Here is a 16,404-nt window from a genome sequence, read left to right on the forward strand (position 1 = left end):
GAGAGGAAATGGCCTTAAGTTCCACCAAGGGAAGTTAAGATTAGATATTAGGAAAAATCCTTTATTTCAAGGGTGGTCAGGCATTGGAGCAGACTCCCCAGGGAAGTTGTGGAATCAGCATTCCTGGAAGTGTTCAAAAGCCATGTGGATGTGGCAGCAGGGGGCAGGGACAGGGTTTAGTGGTGGACATAGCATTGGGCTCCAAGATCTTGGAGGCTTTTCCACACTTAGTGATTCTTTGATTCTCTGATCCCAGATTACAGCTGAGCACAGACCCCAAGCTTCACAACTACTGATGTCCAAGTCAGCAAACTCATTTCTAACCTTAAAAGACCACGGTCCTTAGGCCAAACATCTGCTGTCAGGAATGCTTGACATGTGTTTCTTCTTTCTTGCACCTCTTTCCAGCCCACAGCACCAGGGTATACAGGATAAGTATGGGGGAAGGTTGATGATTAATGTCATAATGGCTCCTTTTAATATACTTAATCTGTCAGCTTAATTCCCTGCAACTGGGATAATCACAATAATTAGATGCAATTGTTCAGATCATTACCTAATTGCAGCTTTTTTCACTGTAGCTGATTCATGTGACTTTTAAATGTAGAGAAAAGATGTAAAGTCTGAATTACACCTATATTATAGAAAATTCTATGATATATAAGAATGCCCCACAGGTTTAAACTGCACATGAGGATCTTGTGATTGCAGAGTGTGCAACAACGGGGAATCAGGGATGTTACAAGTAATGTGCTTTTATTTCTGATTCCAAAGAGTTAAAACTATGCTTCACATAAACACAGTGACATCAGACTTCCCCACCTCCATCTGAACAAGTCATGCAGAATCAGAAAAGTTCTTGAACTCCTAACATCTCCAGAACAGATGCTTATGCAGAAGGTATGCAAGGAATTCCTGTGTCTCCCTGGTCCTAATTGACAGCCAGCATTTTTGGTGTTAATTTATAATCAGCCATGCTCTTTGAACAGACAAATAGGAGATGAAGAGAACGACACAAACTGAAACTTCGGCCAAAAAAACCCAACAACCCAGACTAGATGGCAATTTATTACTAGATTAATTTTTAGATTAAGATATTTCCTAAATGAATAAAAGGATGAAGTTGTAAAATCTCATCAAGTGTATTCAAAAAGAGTATTCATCTCTGATTTAGCTTCTTATTGGGTCTAGTTTTATTTCATAAGATGAGAGTTAGGAGCACAGTTCAATAAACTGTCACTGAAGACAGAGGAGCCTTTGAAAAGGATGAAGCAGACCAAATTAAGATGCTGAAGTATCTCAAAATAGAGTAAATACCCTTCAGAGAGGTGGTGATTTAAGTCTGAGATCACACTCGTATCTTTCTTACAAAGGGAATAATGAACCTTTGCTTTAAGTGCAAAGTAGAACTCAAGTTTATATATAAAAGTACAACTGCCACTTCCAAAATCACACATTTATACACCTGCTAGTCAAATGACTTGCTAGAGTCAAATGCAGCCTCATTCCTCTGGCCAGTGGTGTTATTTGGGTTTTGGAAAAGAAAACACCAAGGGGATACCAGGATATAGAAAGAACCACACAGGTTGCCCACTGAGGAAGTATTTTATTGGGTTTTGGTGCCGCCTCATCAGTTTTGCAAGCCCGGTGCAGCCAAAGCAGAAAGGTTGAATGACTCATTTCCTTCCTGCTCCTGTTGTCAGGCACCTCAACCATCGAAGCCTTCCCACAGACACGTTCCCCCTCTGGCTGGAGGAGCCCTGGTTTGTGCAACTGCACGCGGACGTGCCTTGGGAACAATTCCCGGAAAGTCACACACAGAGCTGCCCCCCTGCTGTAAGCATTGCTGGTGGGATCCCAGCTCCGAGCCTGTGGGCTGTACAAGAACCAGAGAATGCAACTCTGGAACTGCCATCTGGGCTTTGCCTTTGAGTTTGTGGCACCTCAAGCACCTCCCTAAACTCCTCAGGGCTTCCCTCATCCACCTAGTCCGAATTATGCTGTCACCTACCCTTGTGCCCACCATGTGATGCTTGAATTATGAAAACTTCACCCTCCTTGCTGTCTCTGGCCACTTCTTGGTGGAGCAGAAGGGGTGAATTCCCATCAGACATCTATTTTTCTACAGAAATAGCGGACAGACTCCTGCTTTTCATCGGTGTTGGATCTCCTTTGGATGAAAGGTACAAAAGGGCTGTTCTGCCAAAACATAAGACAACCCAACAAACCAGCTTTGGCTGCTTAATGAACAGTTTCACTTTAAAGTGTTGAAAGCCTGTGGAGTTTCAGCACACAGCCACGCCAGGAGGATGTGATGGGACATGCTCTCACTGGTTTATGCCTTGTATTCTTCAACTCCAATCAGGATGAAGACCTGATACATTTCATTCCAAGGTACCAGCTGCAGTTCGAGTTAGAATGAGCTTTTGAAGGGTTTTTCACACTTTCTGATGAATCAGGGATAATTCTGTGCAGCTGGGGGAATGCAGAAGTGTGTATTTTTAAGGCCAAGTGCTATCAATAAAGAATTTGCCCATTCTACTGAATGCCAAAAAAAAAAAAATGGAGGAGCCCTCAAATGTAAAAATTTCTTCTTGTGTTAGGTAACTGGCTCTTTCCAGGTCAAAATCAACACTGTAGTGAATTTCATGTGAAAGTGCAGAACTTTAGGTCATATTTCAATTTTTAATCAGTTGCTGACAGTTCTGAGTGCTCCTGAAAGGGGGAAAAGTGGTGCTCCTTGAACTTAACAACTGTAAAACAGTACTTGGCTGTGTAAACACAGAAGTCTCTATGTCATTTCAAGTGCTGCAGGTTGTCCCAGCTGGCCACCTGTTTTTATTCCTCAAGGCTGCCAGTCCCTACAGACCCTGGATCAATGTATGGATCCTGCCAGACCCTAGTATATGTATCATGTGTCCTTGGGCATCTTACATGACATGGGGGTAACTGTAAGCAGCACTGTCCTAAGAGCAAAACCTTCCCTTGGGAGACCTTTCCTTACTCAGAGCCTTAAGGGTACTCCTGTGTTAGAAATAAGCCCTAAAACATTAAAATATAATGTAAGTAGCTCCTAGAGTAGCCTGCCCAGAGATATGTTATGATACAAACACAATCAGCTTAATAATGAGTTGTTAGGTGTGGTTCACTGCGGGCATAATGGAGAAAACCAGTCATTTTGGGACCTCCACACTGGTGCTGTTCCTTGTCCCAGTGCCCGCAGTGAAGGCCAGTTAGATGGCAATAAATGAAGGTAAATGACATATACATATACCTTGCTTCATGATTTCCTGGGCATGGCAAAAGGGTACCACTGATTGTGTCCTGCTATCCTGGGCAGGAAAGAAGATGCTGATTTTCTAGGCAGGTCCCAGTTCCTCTGGCTGGTGAACTCACTGCCTTTGATCCACTGCAGGGCTCACATGGAAAAGCCTGATGGTTTGGCTGAGCCAGCCTTATCTTTCCCTACCAGCAAAAATGAAATAATACACTGGGTAAGCAAGGTGATAACACAGCTGTGCATTTTGCTGATGACAGACTCTGTGTGCCCTCAGGACATCACCACCTCTCACTCTCTCCCATCCCAGTGGGACGGATTTTCTTTCTCTCATACAGAGTTATCTTGACTGCTACAAACACTATTTCAAGTGAGATTCCTCCCAATCCACAGGAACTAAGGCTCAGTTTGGAGAAATTAAAAATTAGACCAAGCCTCTTTAGTAAATCCAAATCTCTTCCTTTTCATTCCTGTCACCAATTCAAAGTTCCTACAGCTTCATACCCTCTCCTTGCACTCCAACCCTTTACAGGAGATGACATTATATTTCCTGGAATGAATTTACTTATGTCTCAACTACCTCTGCAAGGGCTTTTAGAAATAGCTCTTGCAAGCCATACTCATGTTGTCCCAAAGTGAATAAGTAGCCTCCTTGAGATGATGTTTTGAAACTAGAGTAAGGTGTTCTTGGTCATTTGTGCAGCCCTAACTCAGCTGGCCTTCTGGGTCATTCATCAGTTCCTGGGGATAAAGGGATAAAAATCCATTTAAACCTACCCTATTCATCACCCTGAAACAACATCACCAGGAAAGATATTGTTTGGAGCTTGGCCTAAATTAGCAGTTTTCTGGGAGCAGAAAATAACTCAAGGTAAAATGTAAAAAGCTTTTTTCCAGATGTTCATAGAAGGGTTGAGATTCCTTTTCCTTCTGAGTTAGGTGGCAGGTTGTCATTGCTCTGCACTTTACAGGAAGCAGATTTTGAGTCTCCTCCATCTTCTACTCCAAATATTCAGACCTCGCCCCATCTTTTATCAGCTGAGGGCCTTGTTCAGCACATCCTCACATTACAGACACCTGGAGCACAGACAGGCATGGAAGAATGATTTGCATTTTTCCCTCTAAATAATTCACCTGATTCACTCACCCAAACCAGGAGAGCAGGGGAGTATCTGCAAATCAGTTGTGTCTGAGAGTTTGCTGAGAAAACACTTGCCAGATAAAGGTAAGAAAAAAGAAGTTTAATTCCTTGTGCGCAAGATGACAAGACAAGAGGGATAACCTGGTCAAGTACTGAGGCACTGGGACAGCACAAGACAGGCCCAAACCATGGTTTTCTGACAGCCATAGCTTGGATGAATGAGCCCAGACATGTAAATCACAAGAGGATAAAAAGTAAATAGTAGGGTGATTTCAGACAGGAGCTCCCAAGGGTGATGAGAAAAGCAGAAGGAACAGACTGCAAGTTTCTCCTCTTCCAAGGTTTATTTTTGCATTTATAGAAATCCTGGCTGCTGTGTAGAAAGAACTTCCAAAAGAACTGAAACCCTGAAGGGAAGAAAGAACCATATTCTCTACTAAAAAGTGTCAATCATTGGGTTATTCCCAGCAGCATAAATTAGCTGTTGTGGAGTTCTGCCATGGCATGCCAGATTGCTTCGAGGACAGAAGAGGTTCATACAAACCTAAATCCATGTATGTGTGTGTATACATACATACATACATACATACATACATACATATATATATATGTGCAAACCTGGAATCTGGGTTCAGACATCTCCCCCGTGATGCCCCTGAAGGGTGGATGAACACTATTAAGCATCACTTAAACATTTTTCTACAGCAAAATCTTTAAGATCTGGAGAGATAAATGCTGTGATCCACCATCAGGTGCCAAGAAATGGATTTCTACCAAAATTAGCACTGAGTAGAGCCTTTATGATGACAGGGGAAAATATTCTGGAGTGTGAAAATGCTAACCTTATTCTTTAATTTGAGAACAAAAGGTGTATCCGTAAGAAGCTAAATACTGGCTTGTAAATCTATTTCCTTGTTAGTTTTCACAGACTCCTTACAAATAATTGGTGGAACTCCATATAGTCATGGGAGCACAAAATGAAAATCTCTAATTTTAACAAAAGATGTGACTGGGTTAAATTGTTTTGGGTTAGAGGTAATAACTTTTGAGAAAAGGAAGTTAGACTCTGTAATCCAATAACCCTCTCTGACCCAGGGATCTGGGAACGTGTCAGTGGAATGGAAGCCCCTTGTTCTGCTCTGCCTGAAAGTAACAGTGTCACACCTGCACTGTATCCTCCAGCTGGATCCCTGTGTGGAGGGGAGTGTGAAGGATCCCAGGATCTCTGCGTGGAGTGATTTCATGGAGGATCTCAGGATCAGTGCGTGGAGTGATTTCATGGAGGATCTCAGAATCTCTGCGTGGAGTGGTTTCATGGAGGATCTCAGGATCTGTGCATGGAGTGATTTCATGGAGGATCTCAGAATCTCTGCGTGGAGTGGTTTCATGGAGGATCTCAGGATCTGTGCGTGGAGTGATTTCATGAAGGATCTCAGAATCTCTGCATGGAATGATTTCATGGAGGATCTCAGAATCTCTGTGTGGAGTGATTTCATGGAGGATCTCAGAATCTCTGCATGGAGTGGTTTCATGGAGGATCTCAGAATCTCTGCATGGAGTGGTTTCATGGAGGATCTCAGAATCTCTGCATGGAGTGATTTCATGGAGGATCCCGAGATCTCTGTGTGGAGGCGTAGCCCATTTCCAGTTTAATTAGAGTGAGGTATCTGCCCAGACACTGCCAAAAAGGGATGACTGGCCCCTTTGTGTATGCATTTTCCACATGCTTCTCCTACTTGTTGGGTGTGTCTGGTTTGTAAATCACATGTGGCCTGAGTGAAATTACAGCATTTCAGCAGAAGCACAGCAATACCTCACTGACATGTTTTAGAGAGGGACAGACTTCTAGGTACAGGAAAGAAGTGCAGGAAACACAGAAATGCTTAAAATCAGGAAATGCAAACTGGAAGCAAGTGATATGGTTGACTCATGTCAGGAAAGAGTGACAAAATAATGAAAAATATCCAAGGGGAACTTCCAGTTGCAGGTTATTTCAGACTGCCTCCACGAGAATTGAAATAATAACAGCACATCCAGCAAGGTCACATTTCTAAAATATAGACTGTCTCCAAACCAGGACATTCGAAGAAAAAATCGACTTTGTCAGGACAGGAAAGCAGTGCATTGGGAGAAGCCAGCTTTTAGAAACTGACCTCTTTGGCACTTTTCACCTGAAAGTGAAAGGTTATTTCTCCATTTTCCTTATCTGCAAATTTTACTTGGGTTTTAAAGTAATTCTGTGGATGCTGGCTTTAGCTCCTCTTCAAGAAGAAGGAAGGAGGAGTGACTTCCATGGTAACATGCAAAGGAGAAGTGCATTCCAGTGATACCTGTTTGGCTGCATCTGCAGTAATTACAAGTTAATACATAGTTTCGCCAGTGAAAAGCATTTTACCCAATACACTGGTAAGAGAATATGCCAGATTGCACAGATGGAAATATTAATGCCTGCTCAGTTGCCTGAGCAAAGCAAAGATTTAATGCAATGCTTGTTTTTAAAGGCTTTCCTGAAAACATGGATACCTTAACAGGACCACTGGAGGGCAGCAATGTCAAAGTGAATCATTCATCACTGCACTTTTGAAAATATACTTTGTGAACCTCCCCCCCCCGCAAAAACAAAACAAAACAAAAAAAAAGCTTAGCAAAAAAATATAAATAATTAGAAATCATTTTCTGCTGCCCAGATGCAAGCATGCAAATCAGGGCGATGCCTCCAGAGCAAAAGGCAGCACTGCAGTGTCAGTTCCTTTGATTTTCCACTTCTAAAGAATGCCACCTGAAGACTTCAGGACTTGTCTTGTTGCCAGAAAATGCTAAAAAAAAAAGTGGAGTCTTGATGCATTCTGAACCCCAAGAATTTGTGTTTTTTTCACAAATCAATATACAAGTGAAGGCTATTTTGTGTGTATATATATATTTGAATTATGTTTACATTTGAGACAGGTACATATTTCTAAATTAATCCATACTGTTGTATTAACATAAGGGGGGCAAACCTTTGATTTTTATTTTTAAGAGTGTTATAAATTTCATAATTTCAAAGAAACCTTTCAAACACCGAGTGAGTGGAAGCAGTAAAATGAGTGCTCCCTCTTTAAAGACATCCACTGACATTAGTGAAGATTTTTGGGATCACTAGGAAGAGAAATGTATGAACCTTACCCCAAGCATTGAAAGAATGCTATTATTAGTCCAGTGTTTACACATTTAAGGAATACATGTTCACAATAATTTAAGATTTTAGTTAGTCAGACACAGTAGCCCATTGGTTATAAATATAGAAATAATATAATTGGTTATAAATATTTATAATTGGTTTTCAATATAGAAATTGGTTATTAATGTCGAAACAATGTAGTGGCTGACTTACAGACTCAGGACATAACATCTGTCTATATTTTTGATAAAAGAGGAATGAGGTAAATAAAACTGGTATGGAGCTTGATATTTTTGTAAAAAATGTAAGCTGCAGTTCCACTCTGCAATTCTGTTATATACACATAACCTCTTGCTCAGTAACTGAGCTCCCTGTCTGTATTTAAATCACATCCAGCTATTTTACATGCAAAAATGTTCTGTTATTTTCAACCTTAGAACAAGGAGAAAGAATGAGCTGGGCTTGTCCTGTCATGGTGTCATTTGGTACCTAGATGCTTGAACAAATCACCTCCGGGATTCTGATTTTGTTAGATTACAAAGGGAAGGACTTTTTCTGATCATGTGGCTACCAGAAGAAAGAAAGGGTTTGTACAACAGCAGAACTTTGAACAGTCCCCATGGGATAACAGAGAATGTGTGGGGACCACCTGGGGAGCGTGACCAAAACAAATACAGAAAAGCAATACGATCCTGACAAGTCATGGTTTAAAAAGTGGAATAATCTGTATTTTAGCAGAATTTATGATTCCTCTAAGGTCTGTGGCAGGCATTTGGGCATATTTTATTTCAAATTAGCTTGTTCCTGGTCTGATCCTGGAGAGTTCAGTTTCAGATTAGTTTCCTCCAAGAAAAATCCCCCCGTGCTCCACACTGCAACAAGCATCAAGGTGGGGCCCCAATCCAAACCTAAAACCCACCATAAAATTCAGCCTTACATGGTACAGAGGGGAAATCCAAGGTAAAACACCTGGCAGAAGTAATACATGGTAGTTAGAGACAGTGTGTACATTTACACATATAAATATTTATATGTGTATATTTATACCTATAAATGTAGGGTAAAATTGCTGTTTGGGTTTTGGTTTTTTTTTCTATTCCCTGCATGAGTCTCTCTTCAGCCTTTGGAACTTAAATATCTTATAATGATGATAAAGAGGGTGATATAGATGCAAATTGTTTTTAATATTCATAATATTTTTATGAAAATGTATATGTGTGACATATAGATATGTGAATTAAACAGTTTTACACTAGGAACTGTGGAATTTATTTTTTAAGTTTATCGGAGTTAATGACGATGGCATAAAAATGGAAATCTAAGGAAAAATATCCCATTGTCATATGGGAAACAATTGTGCATTGCTCTGGAACAGTGGTTTACACCCCTCCTTCTGATCCTGCAGTTGGCTTCTGGGCAGATGGATCTCACCTTCACTTCCAGATTTTATGGACTGTAGTTTGAAAAACAAAATCCAGCTTCTAAGCTGAGATGATGTGCTTGGCAAGTTACTGAAAGGCAGTAAAGATGAAAGTACAGAAAGTTTTTTCCACAGTCAGTTTTCATGTGCTTCTATATACTGTTTTAAACAAAAACATCTGCTTTACTGTCACCATTTTAAAGGTTGGGAAAGAATTCTTTTTTAAAATGCTGGATTTTACTAATGTTCCAGTTAGCAAACAGATGTTAAAATCAATTGTAATAGCACATGATGAGAAAAGCTGGACTTCTAATATGGAAACGTGTTAAAAATGTGCATGCAGTGAATCTTAAAGACGAGAACCTACAAACCTGCACAGAAACAAAATTGTTTGAGATCACAAGTTGGAACAAGGAGCAGCTGAGGGAGCTGGGGGGGCTCAGCCTGGAGAAAAGGAGGCTCAGGGGGGACCTTGTGGCTCTGCAAAACTCCTGACAGGAGGGGACAGCCAGGGGGGTCAGGCTCTGCTCCCAGGGAATAAGGGCAGGACCAAGGGAAATGGTCTTGAGTTGCACCAGGGAAGGTTTAGGTTGAGTATCAGGGAAAATATCTCTGCTGAAGGGTTTAGCAGGCATTGGAATAGGCTGCTCAAGCCAGTAGGGGAGTCAGCACCCCTTTGAAGACTTCAAAAGCCACTACAAAAAGTGTATGGATGTGGCACTTGGTGACAGGGCTTAGTGATGATCTCAGCAGTGGTGGAGTAATGGTAGGACTCAATGATCTTAAGAGATCTTTTTCAACCTTAGTGATTCTGTGATTCTATGAAAGCTGTGAACCTTTTTTTTCTGCAAAACACAGATACCTGGTCCTATCCCTGTCAGGCATCTGTGATTTCTCTGCCTTAATCTTTGGAACAGGATATTGCAGATTTGCCAAGCTTTCTCTTGGACAAGCTTCCCTTTTTCACAGGGAAATTAAAACCACAGCAGTGCCTCTGGCTTTCATTTGGTGTTTTATTCCAAATGTAGACTTTGGTGACCTGAGGACCTAAAGCTTGTGACACCCTGGAGTCTCAAGCCCATGTGCCATATACTTAAAAAAAACCAAGTTGAATTTCAACCACCCCCATGGTTGCCGTGGGGTTTACACCCACACCCTTTGGCCTATCTGCTGGTGGAACACCACCTGTTGGCAAATTCCAATTATTTTTGCCATAGTTATTTTCAGTGTGTAACATTGCCCAACTCCTCCAAAACCCTATAGAGCCAAATTACCCTTTTAGTGACAGAAAAGCGCCGGGGCCACGGTCAGGTTCCTTCACTCCGAGCAAAAAGAGTGGAGGAGGGGGAGGAAAAAGAAAGAAAGAATAAAAAGGCAGCAGGACAAGGAGAAAATCTACACCGGGATGGTTTCTATGGAAAATATGGCCGGATTCAGCGGAGCCTGTTGTTAGCAACCAGTGTATACAGCCAGGGCGCCGCAGGCAGAGCGGGGCGATGGATGGCTTGGGGCTGATGATGAATATTCCCATCTCCCAGCCCGCTTCCAGCGGCAGGGATGAGCCCAGCCTCCTCGTCCCACGTGTGGGCAATCAGGAGAGGATTCAGCCTCTTCCCTCAGCTCCAACCCGCCACCTGCATAGCGCCGGAGGGCCGAGCAATCCCCCCCGAAGTCCAAATCACCTTGGCAGGTTTCAAGTTAGCGTTTTATCTCTTATTAAGTCACTGGTCCTTAAAAGTTCACAATTACATGGCAGGGAAGAGACGGGCTACGAGCCCCTCAGAGCCTCGGGGTGCCGCACTCAGCCCCCCGAGTGCCGGCGGGGCTGTGAGGGGCGATGGCGCCGGGGAAAGGGAAAGGGGAGCACCGCCATTACCCCGGCAGGCCGTGCCCTGCCCGCCCGCACGGTCACTCGGCAACGGCGGGAGGCTGAGGAGGGGCCGGACCGGCCATGGCTGAGGAGAGCCCGAACATCGACACACCGGACCGCAGCGCCGGGCTGGGCATGGCTGAGTGAAGCCCGAACTCCGACACGCAGGGTTCTGGAGCCGGGCTGGACATGGCTGAGGGGAGCCGCAGCCCTGAGGAGCCCAGCGCCGGGCTGGACATGGCTGAGGGGAGCCGCAGCCCCGACCCGCAGGTAACGCAGCGGGGCTGGGCAGCACGGGCACAAATAGCGTAGCCCCCAGTAGCAACTCAGCCCTGTACACACACCCTGAAAACAGCCACGCTCAGAGACCTGCACTTATCCTTGGGACACGCAGGCACCCACATTCACAGACCTCCTGCACACAGAGACCCCGCCCCTGCAATCAGTTTCACACACGGAGGTCCCCACTGCAAACAGCCACACACATAAACACACCCCTGCACACACGGACTCCCCTGTAAACGGCATCGCACACAGAGCACCCTGCAATCAGTTTCACTCACAGACCCCGCCATCAACAGCCTCACAAACACACACCCACAGTCCCACACAGACCCGGCTGCAAACAGCCTCTCACATCCCTGCACATACAGATCCGCCGTACAAACAGCCTCACACACACAGAGCCCTGCACACAAAAAGCCTCACACACACAGAGCCCTGCACACACAAACCCCCCATACAAACAGCCTCACACACTCCCATACACCCTGGGGCACAAACACACGCCCTGCACAAGGACTGACACACACACCTATCCTCTGTACAATGCTCATATTTCACTCCCACACAGTTTCCCCACTCACACAGCCCAATCCCTGCACAATCCATCACACACACTTGCACACAGAGAACTGTGTCCATCACCTACACAGCCAGCCAGCACAGACACACAGTCCCACAGCACACACACACAGACATCCACACCTCAGTGTTCATGTGCACACACATCTCCTTTCCAGGTACCTTTTCCCATTTGCTAATTATAGCCATTTGTAAGCACCCAGTGATCTCTTCCCATTCTAACTCTTGCTTTGAGCTCTAAACATCCTCATTTTTTTCCCTCCAGGATATGTCCCATGTGTTGGCTGTTGCCTTTAAGGACCTGTACACTGGAGATGTTTTTGAGGTGGACGTGACAACAAACTGGATTAAGTCCCAAGGAGGAGACAGTGTTTATCAAGACAGTTACACAGATGAGCTAGAGAAGGTACAAGTCCAAACCAAGTCAGAGTTTGCAGCTCTTTAGTCTCTACTTATATCTTCTGTAAAATAAAATTTAAAGGCAGGTATTGATCCTACAATTGACATTTTAATGGAAATTTACTTGAGCACAGTTTCCCACAGAACCTTTCAAGTAAATTAATATTCACATGATCCTTCATGGTATTATTATCTCTAGTTGGCTTTTCAGACACACAGTACAACCAGTAAAAGCAGAAGCCCTTTAAATGCCTGTTGTACTGGCTGAAAACCTTTCCCTGTACCTGCTGATCAGTGGCCCAGGTTTCTTATCTTGTCATCACTCCAATAGCTGTTGTCAGTGTATAAAAGTAGAGGCTGATGCTGAATGATTTGAGCCACAGGTATTTTGTTCTGTTTTGTGTCATTGTGGAATGACAGTGTTTTAGCAGGCCAGCTGATGCTTGTAAAATGGTGATGTTTACTAATATGTCTATGTTCACCTCTCAAAAACAAATAGAAAACATCTGCCTGTAACAGCTCAAATTTCTCTTTATTCACCCATGCCTGTGGCAGCTTCTGGCTGAGTGTAAGAGCCGACTGACAGAAGCTGACAAAGCAGAAGAGGAGATCACTCAGGCCCAGGCCCGAGCCAAAGATGAAGAGGAAAGGGTTCTAAACCAGATGAAGATTGATGCAGGAAAAGATTTCCATAAACTGGGGCTGCCACCAGGTGAGGATTCTGGAGTGTTGCTCCCCTGTACATTCTTGTAGTACCTGGACACTGACTTGGGGTTGGCTTTACATCAACAGAGAAACTTTGAAAGATTTTGTGCAGAGGTTCAAGTAGAGTAATATCTGTTTAAAATTGAGAAATTAAACAACCAGGTCATGTTCAAGGTATTAAATTTGGATTGAGGGGTTACCACCTAAATATTACAATCATACATACTTTGATATGTAGCAGCAACCAACAGATTAAATATTTCTCCAATGTGTGCTTAGCTGTGTTCAAACTGAATTTAGAATTGTGGAGATGCATGTCCAAATCTTGAGATTAAAATACCAGATTTGTTTCTATAATATTATTTCCTATAAAATATAGAAAATAGTCTATATAATATTTTCTATTAAAAATATTACCTGACTGGGATGAGGTGTAAAAACAACATTACTTTGGATTGATCAAGATAGTATGTTTTAAGGGGCTATTATTTTGCTTTTTTTCTTTGTTTCTTTCTGTTTGTTGCCTTTACTGTTGCAGTGGCATCCTCTTTTCGGTGGATTGTGGATAATGAACTTCTCAGAAAAAATAATTTAATCTGTCCTGAGGATTACATCACTGAGAAATTACCTCTTGCTAAAGCACCAAAAGGTAACTTTTGAAGGAGAAAGTAATTCAGACTTTTTAGAACATTCTATAATTGAAGTATTGGAGGATGTAGCAGATCTGAGTATATTTTTATCATTTTCTGCCAAAGCAGAAGGGACTCAAGTATTTTAAGCGTAAGATTGCACTAAGAACACATTTTCAAAGTATAACTGATAAATTAAAAACTACTGAGTTTAGATGTTCTTAGATATGATACTTGATCATTATTGCACATTTGTATACAGTTCTTCCTATCTCTCACAAAAACTGCATTTGTGTTCTGTCTCCATCCAATTTCATTAGCACAAAAGCTGCAACTACATCTTGCAGAGAAGGGAAGTAGTTACATTAAAGTAAAAACTATTTTCAGTGAAATAAAATTGTATTCTTTATTTAGGGTTTAAAGTTTTCCAGTTCTGGAAATATATTGGTTTTATATGCACATGAAGATCAGTAAGGAAAATATTTTGGACAATGTCAAGACTACTTCTTTTATTTATGTTGAGCCAAGATGAAAGGTTTTAGGACCATTGAAATGAAGTTTTTCAGTCAAGCCCTTTCAGAGTAATCTGCTTAGTCAGATTTCAAGATTTGTGTTTTGTTTTTTTCCATTGCAATTCCAAACAAAGTGAAAAATCTCACATCCCTTATAAGGTTAACATATCTTTCTGGGAGTAATATAAGCGTATACAGCCTGTTTAATTAGTGCTTCTAAAAGCTTTCTTTTTAAAGTATTAAGCTTTGTTTGTACAAAATAAATTCCAAAAGTACATTAAATTCTAGAGGATTTTTGCCAGGAACAAACCTCAAAATAAACTCATACAACTATGCTTAGACTAAATATTTGTTGCTCATGGTTTCCTCTTACAGAATTATTTTTTGTCTTTGAATTGCAGGAGAATCAGAACCTGGATACCTGAAAGGGACACGTAAACAACGTGCTTTTTCACTGGATGAGAGTGTCTACTCATCTGGGAGTGTGACAAGTGTATCTTCAGCTCTGTCCTCGACTCCAGACTCCAGCCTTGAGGCTAAAACCATCAGTAAGGTACATTTTACAAGTTAGTTTTAGTCTGCCAAAACTAACAAGTCAGTTTTGATCTGGAAGGCCTGTTGCTCTTCCTGCAACAAAGGGTGAATATTAACCCATTGTTGATTTGACACCAATACTTATATTTACTCTGTTAAAAAAAGAGAAATACTGTATTTTCCATACCAATTGTCATTGCTGTGTAGCTTTAATTACACATGTGTAGCTTGCTTTTTCCTCATCCTCAAAATCACTGTGTTTCATGTTGCACCGTGCACTCTTGTTTTTCAAAGAAAACTAAAGCCTCACAGAAACGAGCCAGGAAAGAGAGTAGGTCCTGGAAAGCAGAGGAATTAAGTGAGTACCTCTCCAGACTTGAGAAAAGACAGAATTACTTGAAGAATCCACGCTTTTTCCCACCAAATACTCTGGATGGAGGCAAATCTCTTGTAATTTCTCAAGGAAAAGTAGAAGAAATCTTAGCCAGAAGAAAAGCAGAAGATACCAAAGGGTATGCAGTGTGTACAGTTTCTGGATTCTGGGCTGGAATGCACAGAGCTCCACTATAAAATTGCTGTGGATTTACCCAGAGATATTTTGAGCTAAATTTCTTATTTAGTCTCATAATAACAAAGTATGTCTGTATGATATTTTAGTTTTGCCAAAGGAGACATTTTGCAATTTCTCCTTTTATCAGTATTTAGAGAACCAGGAAGTAAGATAATATCTCCTTTTTTTTTTTAATCTTTCAGTGATACCTCATTTGTTCCTGTGTTTCTTGCCAGTCCACCTTCTGTGCTGTTTTCATATGATAAAGCTGGGCAGGTTTATGAGGTGAGAAGGTTCTTTGTAGAGAGTTTATTCTGTCTCCCTGAAGAATTATATCCTATCATGATCTACATATTTCACCCAATGTTTAGCCTTTCTGAATTTTAATAAAAGTCTGAGTTTCTTTTGTATATTGAATTTATGACCCTCTAACTTCCTTGAAAGTACTCCATCACACCTGCCACTGACACACAAACCAGTGAAGACTAAATGGGCTCTTCTCAGTCTCTGCTTTGTTCTGATTCAGCCTCTGTTGAATAAACTGGGATTTTGGGGATGGTTGTGATGATGAAGTAGTTACTCCTAGCAGTAGCACCAGGGAATTGCAAATATTTTAATGAATGATGATAAATACAATGGAGCTTTTTTCTTTTTTAATGAAGATGACTGTAGAGCTACGGAACATCACTTCAACAGGTCAACATGTAAGACTTATCCCTCCCTCTACTTCAGTATTTTTCATTTGGCCAGGTAAGGGTTCTTTGTCTGCCTTTAAAGGATTAACACATGCGAAATCTAATTTACCTGCTCTAACAAAGATTTTCCAGGGAAGTCCTGTTTGGTTCTGTTATCCATAGTGCTCAGTTCTTTAGAAGCTGACAGATGACTTAGGGCCATTCACACACAACTCATAAGCAGATTGAAATGGTCTAATGAGGAATTCAAGAAGATTAAATTAAAGTGTTTGAAGTTAGATTGAAATGTGTCTGTGGAATACCTAGATCGAATCTTATCCAAAATTCATCTAGCAGCAGAAGTAGTTTCCACTGAAAAAATTACGAGGAGAGGGCAAGAAATAACACACTGCAATAAAAAAGGGTAGGTTAGAGAAAAGTTAATAAAATTACCTTTCCTACAGTAGGATGGCCAAGCACTGGGACAGATTGCCTAGGGAGATTGTGATACCCCCAAAATTGGAGGAATATTTAGAAGTGAGGTGCCTCCATGGAAGCCCTTTTGTCTTGTGGTAAGGCAAAACTGGGTAATGTCTCTAAGTTTCTCCTCACTATTTTCTGTGTTTATGAGGAGTATATTTCAGACAAAGCAATCTTTGAGCTCCCTGG

The 16,404-nt window shown here is 41.8% G+C and overlaps 1 protein-coding gene across 1 annotated transcript in view; it reads left to right on the forward strand.

Annotated features, from left to right (window-relative positions):
* The first annotated feature begins 10,100 nt into the window (after positions 1-10,100).
* DLEC1 (DLEC1 cilia and flagella associated protein) overlaps positions 10,101-16,404 on the forward strand; it is a 33,329-nt gene continuing 27,025 nt past the window's right edge. The window contains exons 1-8 of the mRNA XM_053943154.1: positions 10,101-11,138; positions 11,998-12,138; positions 12,687-12,843; positions 13,375-13,485; positions 14,379-14,530; positions 14,806-15,023; positions 15,265-15,346; positions 15,724-15,811. Of these exons, the coding sequence (XP_053799129.1) occupies positions 11,058-11,138; positions 11,998-12,138; positions 12,687-12,843; positions 13,375-13,485; positions 14,379-14,530; positions 14,806-15,023; positions 15,265-15,346; positions 15,724-15,811 (1,030 nt within the window). The 5' untranslated portion in view covers positions 10,101-11,057. The remainder of the gene's footprint in view (positions 11,139-11,997; positions 12,139-12,686; positions 12,844-13,374; positions 13,486-14,378; positions 14,531-14,805; positions 15,024-15,264; positions 15,347-15,723; positions 15,812-16,404) is intronic.

This window comes from Vidua chalybeata, chromosome 1 (assembly GCF_026979565.1).
Source record: "Vidua chalybeata isolate OUT-0048 chromosome 1, bVidCha1 merged haplotype, whole genome shotgun sequence".
NCBI classification, from domain to species: domain Eukaryota; kingdom Metazoa; phylum Chordata; class Aves; order Passeriformes; family Viduidae; genus Vidua; species Vidua chalybeata.